Source organism: Pteropus alecto, unplaced genomic scaffold, assembly GCF_000325575.1.
Source record: "Pteropus alecto unplaced genomic scaffold, ASM32557v1 scaffold7, whole genome shotgun sequence".
NCBI classification, from domain to species: Eukaryota; Metazoa; Chordata; class Mammalia; order Chiroptera; family Pteropodidae; genus Pteropus; species Pteropus alecto.
The window spans coordinates 59658148-59666928 of NW_006494614.1; the positions used below are offsets into that span (position 1 = coordinate 59658148).

General features: G+C 48.2%; 1 protein-coding gene across 1 annotated transcript in view; it reads right to left on the reverse strand.

The window, feature by feature from the left end:
• The window catches only part of COTL1 (coactosin like F-actin binding protein 1), a 39126-nt gene extending 33397 nt beyond the window's left edge, over window positions 1–5729 (reverse strand). The window contains exons 1-2 of the mRNA XM_006926724.3: window positions 5453–5729; window positions 5114–5196 (exon numbers count right to left, since the gene is read on the reverse strand). Of these exons, the coding sequence (XP_006926786.1) occupies window positions 5114–5196; window positions 5453–5529 (160 nt within the window). The 5' untranslated portion in view covers window positions 5530–5729. The remainder of the gene's footprint in view (window positions 1–5113; window positions 5197–5452) is intronic.
• Window positions 5730–8781: the final 3052 nt, after the last annotated feature.

Below are 8781 nucleotides of genomic sequence, written 5' to 3' on the forward strand. Positions count from 1 at the left end.
AAATGAGAGGGGAAGAGAAGAAAAGAGGGGGAGGGGAAGGAGGACAAATGAATGAACAAATTTCTGCATGGTAACCGAACTATATCTGGTTTGTATTCTCTTCTTTTTTCTTAGTCTTGGTTTCTGAATATTCTACAAGGAACATGTTTTACTTGTAAGGTGCAAAAGTAGAACGTGATTTCATAGATGGCCCAAGCCACTGCCTTGTCACATATAGGTGATCTATGAGCCCTTTATGCTTTGATCAGAGAGAGATCATGTGTCCAGTTAGTCTGGCAAATGGTTCCTTTCCTGCTGTCTTTGCCAGCTGAGCCCCAGCTCCTCCTGACTCCCAATGGCTCTGTCAGGGGAACCAGAGACCCTACAGCGCTGCTCAGTACCCATTTCCTCTCCGTTGCCTCTTCACCTTCCCACCTTTCTGGTGCTCTCACACCACATTCTCTACTTCCACATTAATTAAATTCTACCAATGAGATTACAGCGATGCTAATTAACATTTATGGAGCACTTGACTATATCCTAGGTACCAAAGACTTGCTTCCTTTCTCCTCCTAATGACCACATTATACCAGAAGGATGACCAAGGATGACCATGTGGGTGCTCCAGGTCACATAACTGGCAAGTATTGAAACCCAGGCCATCTGATGAGGCCCAAATCTTTAACCAGTGCGCTAACCAACTCTTACCACATACTGAGCACCTATGGCATGTGGACCTGGGCCGAAGTCTACTGCATGCCCACACTGGGCCCGATGATCACTGCATGCCAGCTTAGGGTCGAGGAGTGCCTACTGTGAGCTAACCCAGGGTTAAGCCTCGACAGTGTGCTGAGGTGGGGCATACACTGAAGGCTTCAGAACAGACAGCGCAATGTCATAAGCACTGTAAGAGGAAAAATAATGATATAAAGGGACAATAACAACAGTCAATGTGTATCAAGGGCCGGTGCTCTCATTTTAGAGGTAATATTTTAGTTACCCTCAGAGATAGGCATTGTCAGGATCCCCATTTTACAGACCAGAAAACTGAAGAGCAGAGGAAGGAATGTCCTTGCCCAAGGCCACACAATAAGAGAGGGGCAGAGCTGGGATGCGAATTTAGAGCTTTTCTGATTCCAAAGTATCCTGGCTGTTCAAATAAAGAAGGGATCGAACTAGGCTGAATATCAGATGGGTTGAGATAAGGAAGATGAATCCACTTGGAGGCAATATCCAAAGTCAAAGGCCCAAAGGCTGGGAGTGTTACACAGTGTCAGGCTACAGGTGCACAGAGAAGGGTTTGGGAAGCTATTGGGCAGGAGACGTGGGTGGAGACAAGTTGAATGGAATGCCAATCAGATGGCCTATGCTTAATTCAGAGGGCAGAGGGGAGTCATGGAAGGTTAATGAACAGAAGAGTGACTTGATTAGAGATGTGTTTTAGAAAGTTACTCGAAAGATGCGGGGAGAATGGATATAAGATGAGAAAGAGCAAAGGCTGGAAAACTGTTGCCATAAAGGAGTCATGGGTGAGAGGCGATGGACCTGTTTTTTAGTTTGCCCCTCTCAGGAAGTAGCACACACCCAACCCAACTCCCCAGCCCCGACTCTTCTTTTAGAGAGCCACCCTCCCCTGCTCCAGGGGTGGGCACTGATCCAGGCTCAGTCAGCCAGAGTCCCGGGGATTGGTTCAGGATGGACACACAAACCCAGCCAGGCTGAGGATAGTCTGGAGACCCAAAATCATTGGCAGAAGGACTCTCTCTCTCCATTGGGATGGCTCTGCCCGTGGCCTGGAAGCAGAGAAAGCTGGTGGCCATGTGTATCACCACTCAATGAGAACCTGCCCTCCGGCCCGCCTGCCCAAAAGAAGGGCGATAAAGGAGGAAGGCAGAGAGAGGCAGGAGATGGAAGAGATGGGGTTTGAACTTGGGCAGCCTTACGTGTAGCTAGCTAGCACTTCTCTTGGACTTTCCAACCATGGAAGTTACAGACCGATTTTTTGCGTAAGCTAATCTGCATGGAGATTCTCTCACTGCACCTGAAAGATCTCTGACCACCTATATGGATTGAAGCATGGTGTAGAAGCAAGAGCAGAGATGGAGATGATGACGGACCGCTTAGTGCAGAAGGAGGGGCCAGATGAGTCCAAGGCCAGAAGAGCCAGTGCAGGGCCAGACAGGTCTCCAAATCCTGCCAGCAGAAAGGAGCAGGAAGATGATGGCCCAGCAACTTTCCAGATCGGCGACCTTCCAGAAAATAGCTGCAGTGGACAAGGAGAGGCCAGGCCTGGGGGCTGGGAGAGATGACAGTGGGAGGCTGGACAGACAGATTCCATCCTGGAAAATGCTGGGCAAGAACAGGAGAAGGAAGATAGTAGCCAGAGAGGAGAGGGGAGGGGAAGGAAGGTGTTTCAGAGAGACAATGACCCAGGAGGGACTGTCAGAGAAAGAGCCCAGGAGGAAATGCCCCACTCCTAACCCTACAGCCCAGAGCAATGGAGACAGAGACCAGGTGCAGTTCCTGGTCTTCCAAGTCCTCTGTGCACCTTGTGAGATGTTTGGAAACAGGAAGCCTGTGCTAAAGGGGACCCTCAGGCCTGTCAGGACACCTGGCTGAAAATTAGGCCTACAAAGAGCCCTCCCTGCATCACACAAGTGGGCAAACATGTCTTTAATAAGCTGCAAACAATCCCACAAGCCCCAACCAGAACCTGCTGTACCACTAAAGAAGTCTCATGGCTTGGAGAGGAGAATCTGAAGCACTTCTTAGAGCTAAAAGGACAAGAACATGGGCCTTGGAGCCAACCTGCCTGGGTTCAAGACCCCCCAGCTCTGCAATGTCCTAGCAGTGTGATCTTGGGCAAGACGTTTAACCGCTCTGGGCCTTGGTTTACTCATCTGTAGAAGGGAAACAATCTCAGTAACAGAGACAAAGCATGTCAAGTGCAGGGACAGACACATCAAAAGTTACTAGTTAGTGTTCCGATTCTTTTGTCACTAGGTTGTAAGGACACAGCAGCGGGAAGCAACAAGCTTTTCGGAGAGGAACAAGAGCAGACACAGCACCCATAACTCGCCTATACATTTGTCTAACAGATGGCTGGGGAAGGAAGGCAGACTTCCAGCCAAAGCAGACTGAGCTTTCAGATCCCACAGTCCATTCATAAGATCAACAAGCAGCAGGGAAAGCATTTTTAGTTCCCCCGCCAGGCATGCCCCACTCCCATCCCTGTCCTTGGAGGAAGGGTCAGAGTAGAAAACCGCAAAGCCCAAGGGAGGAAGGAAGTGTTCTCTGACCCAAGCAAGCCCTTCCAGTTTAGCAGGCCCAATGGCCAGGAGCATCTGTTCAGAATCTATTGACAGGATGCTCTTTCTTCCCCGGGTCACCTTCTCCTACTTGATGAAGAGAACAATAATAGCTTCAGAGGCAGAACCCAGTCTGATGGGGGCAGGGGGGGCGGAGTGATGGATGGCCAGGCAGCAGGAGGAAAGAAACTGGTAGTTTACTGTCCCCCAGTTCAGGGAATAGGAAAGCTGGCCTGAGAAACAAAGCCTCAGAGCCAGCAAGGCAAAAATCACTGCTGAATCTCCTATTTGTGCACCAAATCGGGGGAAAGTCAAGAGTGTATGCTTATTCCACTTGCAAAAGCATTTGCCACGGTGGCAGAAGAATAGCAGTGGTTGAGAGGGCTCCTGAGTCAGGGGTCTGGGTCCCAATCCTGACCCCACCAACTCTCCACCCTGTGCATCTTAGGAAATATGAGTCGTTATGGTACTTTACGAGTCTGATATTTTGAACCAATCTTTTACAAAAGCAATGAGTGAAAGTCTGGAGGCAGCTCTCAGAAAGACATTTTAGTTGGAAGAACATTAAAAAGAAAAAACCTAGTACCACCAGCCCGTAGCCGATACTTCATAAATATTCTGTGAATGAGATTAATGCAAAATGTCATTTGATTAAGAAAGTAGTTAGAAAAAGGAGCAGTCGCATGATCCTTAGCACAATTTTGTACTTTAGTTCACAAATGACCATGTGGTTTGTACAGGCATTGTCCTGAGCATATGACACACAGTGACTCACTTATCTTCACAACAACCCTCCAAGGTTACAGGTGAGGAAAACCAAGGCCCCCCAGAGGTAAAGTAACTTGCCCCAACCACACAGCTAGAGAGTGACCACTCAGGGATTCAAACCCACTCTCCCAGGCTAGCTCAGAGCCCACGCCCTAACCTCCAGGCTGTGCTGCCTTTGTCTGAATATGTTTCCAAGCTAGAGACCAAGGGCTAGGAGGAAGCCCACTCTCTGATCTCAGCTTTAAAGGGACCTATTTACCAATGATGCCGAGCCTTTGACTTGATCGAGGGGTTTAGGGTTATGCACACTACATGTTCTTTCCTTTTAATGGTTCATAATACACCAGGGAAGTGCACAAAGTTTACAAATCTTAAGTATTTGCTTAATGATTTCTTACATGTGCACACACCTCTATAACCACCTCTAAGATCAAAATACAGGACATTTCCAACGCACCCTCCCCCCAGCCTTCCTCGTGCTCCCTCCCTGTCAGTGGCTCTCTATCCCAAAATGTGACCACTATTCTGACTTTACACACCACAGATTAATGTTGCCTTTTCTACAGTTTCATATAAATGGAATGTGGGGTGTATTCTTTCATATCTGGCTCTATATTAATCAAATAAAAAACATATATCCAGCACACTGAAAATGATTGTGGTTGAAAGGAGGGTGCACCTGACAGTTCGTTTCTCTTGCTCCAGTATTTTTATTTTGGCTCACTGACCGATCAAAGGGGAAGGTGAGAGGGCTGAACACTGGAGTTTGGAACCGCAAGAGTTGGCTGTGGAAAAACCAGTGATCCGCAGGGGGCAAAGGAGCTGTCCCACCCGGAGAGGGTACTGCGGAGCAAGGAAGCCAGGCAGGCAGTCACCATTGGTTGCTCCAGATGTCCAGAAAGGAAGCTTTTTGAGGCTTTAAAATGCTCAAATCTTCCAGAGCCGGGGGCGCCCGGAGTGGCCACAGGCTCTTCCCAGTTTGGCCTCTGCCACTCCTCCCCCAGACTTTAACAATTTCTCAAAAGATCAGGAATTCCCCCAAAAGATGCGTCTCATACCTGTGCACAGTTGGATGAAGTCCTGATATTCCGCTCCCTGCTCGCCGGGGACGATGGTGGAGCCCTCATATTTAAAAGTCACCCTTTGGATTGGGAGAAGAAAAAACAGACACACGTCAGCGTTGGTAGCTGCATGGTGCCGAGCTTCCAGCAGGACAATCTAAAAGATGCCCTGGCTCGAGAGAAGCCAGTGCTGGCTTTCCACGCTGTCCTGGGTTAGGGCTGAGGAAGACAGCACCGGATGACCCTTAATCCGTCCCGCCTGGAAGACGGCTCAGTGCACCAGGCCCCTCGCGAGCTTGGGGAGCGGGGCCTGGAGAGCAATAGAAAGTTCCTCACCAGATGACTGCCGAGCCGTCGTCGCGCACCAGGTTGTACGCCTCCCGGCAAGCCTCTTTGTCGATTTTAGTGGCCATTGCCGCGGGACCACAGCGGGGACACTCTGCCCAAGAGCACCGAGCACGCCCCGGGCCAGCTGCAGGGATCGGAGCGCGGCGGGGACGCGCCGAAGGCGGGCGAGCGAAAGCGGCGGGTGACTGCAGCGGCGAGAGCTACGCAGGGATGCGAGATCCGTGCTTCGAGCGCGGCGGCAGCTGCGAGTGCGTACTGAGCGCTCGCCTGGACCAAGGCCGCGTCGCCCCGCCCCCTGGGACGCCCCGCCCAGACCCCTTCCAGCCATTGGCCCCCCCAGGCCGCGGCCGCTCCGTCCCCGCTCATCATTAGTGGCCGAGCCGCGGGGGCGGGGTCTCTTTACTCGCAGGCGACCAATCTTAGCCCGGTGGGTTGTGCAACTCCGCAGTGAGGGCTAAAGGGGCTTTTTCCCCCTCCCTCTACCGCCTCTCTGTCTCTCCTCCTTCTTCCTCCTCCCTCCCCCTCTTCTTTCTCTCTTCTCCCTCCTCCCCTTCGCCTCTTCCCAACCCCCTTCTCGTCTCCCACTCCCCCAACTCCTCCGCCCCATTTCTTCCTCCCCAACCCCTCTCTCACCTCTTTCTACCCCTTTTTTGCTCTTGCTCTCTCCTCCCCCCTCCTTGGTTCTTCTTCTTCCTTATTCCCTACGCCTCCTCTACTCTCCCCTCCTTGCTCCACCCACTACTCTAACCCCTTCTCCCCCTACCTATTCCCTCCCTCTCCCCTTTCCACCCGCTTACCTCCCCTCCTCTTTCCTCCTTCTTTCACCTCAGTATCCCCACCCCCCAACTCCTTCCTCCGTATTCCCTCTTTCTCAAGCTCTCTTCCTTCACCTCCTCCCTTCTCCCTTCCCTTCTTTCTTCCTCTTCCCTCCCCCACCTTGCATCTCCCTCCTCCTTAGTCCCCTTCCTTCCTTCTCCCCCCTCCCCAGGGCTGCAGAGCTCCCCAGATCCACAGGGGATCTCCAAGTGGGTGACTTAATGCATCAGACCAAAGGAGACTGCCCCCAGCTCACCCCAGTGTTTGGCTCCAAGGTTTCTAGGTGGGGAGGAATTAGAAGGAATTAAGCATCTGAAACAGGAGGGGATACAAAGTGGACTGCTTCCAAAACGCTGGTGGGATCACTGTTTACTTTGTATTCTGGTTATTTGCATTCACATCTTATCTCTCCATTTGGGTTCCTCTGAGTGAAGAGCTGACTCATTCTGTCTTCTTCATTTCCTCACTGACTCACTCATTCATTCTCTCATCCAGTCATTCCACAGAGACCAGTTACAGTGTCAAGACAGATAAAAGGGCCGAACACTGGAGACCAGCCTGCTACTTTCGAACTGTGGGTCCTTGGACAAGCCTCAAAAGCTCGAAGATTACTTTACTAGAATGGAATAATACTGATACTGACATCCTAGGTTTGGTTTGTGGTTTAACTGAAATGATACATGTAAACAAATATATTAGATATTTAATGAAAGGTCATCGCTGTTGGTTATTAATTAAAATAAATCCTAAATAGAAATCCAAAAAGTCAAGGACAATGTCCAATTAATAATAAAATTCTGAGTGGCAAACAAAAAAGGTCAGTCAATGAATGAATCAATGGGTAGATGGTACCACATTTCCAGGAAAGTGAGGGCAGGTGTTGCTATTGCAAGGGAGGAACAAACTTTCCTCTACCATCAAGGTTCTTCCGGATGATTTAATAATCAAATAGACATGAGACAGATTAGCAAGAGAAAATAACAAAATTTAACACTTACATATGTATGGGAGCCCCACATACAGGAGAGATTCAGAGACAGAAAAGGAACATGGGTAATAAGACATCCTGAACTAGGGATGAAGTAAATTTCCTGGGGTTCAAAGAGTCATTGCAGAACGATAAGATGAGCAGATGCTTAGTAAATAAACATTTGTCCTGCCCTATATATAGGTCAAAAGAGGTTATCTCTGATAATATCTTATGGGCAAAGGCCCTTAATTCAAGTTCTTCTAGGTAGTTAAAGAAGGAGCAGAAGTTTCCCTTGAGCCTGCTGCTAAAGGTACCTTTGTCTCAGAACAATCTGTATACCATGGAGGCACATCTTGAGGTGACTCATTCTGAACCCTAACACTATAATAAAAAGACAAAAACAAAGAAATTCTGATTCGATGCAGCCCAAGGCAGTTCCTACCTTACTCCCTGATAAAGGTAATGAGACAATTAACCATTGGAGAGAAAAACAGACAAAAATGGATCCACACATCACACCATTGACCAGGGTAAATTCCAAAAGAATCATAAATATAAATGTAAATAATGGAAACCACAAAAGTTCCAGAAGAAAACATAGGAGGCTTTCTTTATAAGTCTGGAATGGGAAAAGTCTTTCTAACCATGATCAAAATCCAGAAGCCATAACGAAAGATGGATACGTTCAAATATTTAAAAAGTCTTCAATAGAAAAAAACATACTGCCTCATGCAAAGTGTAAAAACAAAAGACAAAGCAGTGAAAAGTATTTGTAGCTCAAATCACAAAGAATTAATCTTGCTGACTTCTGAGAAATCAATCTAAAAAAAAAGAAAAGAGAAATGGGCACAGGATATGACCAGACAGATCAAATGGCTAGAAAAGCAAATTAAAGCAGGACTGAGATACCTTTAAAAAAAAAATTAGCAGGTTGGCAACAATCAAAGTTTGACAAGCCTGATTTATTGGTGAGACTATGAAGACTCAGGCCCTCTCATACATAGCATCTTGGAGAACAAGTTGACACAATCCCCTTTGGAAGCCATTTGACAATATCTAGTAAATTTATAAATCTATATGCTCTTGACCCATCAATTTCCCCTCAAGGGTTAGTGGTGCCCAGCTGGATACTGGAATCACCAGGATGCCCTGGTTTCACACTCACAGATTCTGATAAAATTGATCTGAGGTGTGGACTGGGTAGCTCCCCTAGGTGGTTTTCATGTGCTGTGAGGCTGACAGCCACTGCTATACATACATTTGTGTGTGTGTGTGTGTGTGTGTGTGTGTGTGTGTGTGTGTGCGCGCGCGCACGCAAAAGATAGTCAATGTTATTTACTGAGCTTTATTTCTAGTAGCAGAAGATTAAGAACAACCTGAATGCCTATCAGTAGAGGCCTGGGTAAAGAGAAAATGATACGAGTATGCCGTGGAGAACTATGCTGCTGTGAGAGAAGGAATGATGGAAAGAGAGAGAGAATGAGAGAAACTTTTCTCTATGTACTGATATGGAACGGTCTACAAGACAAGT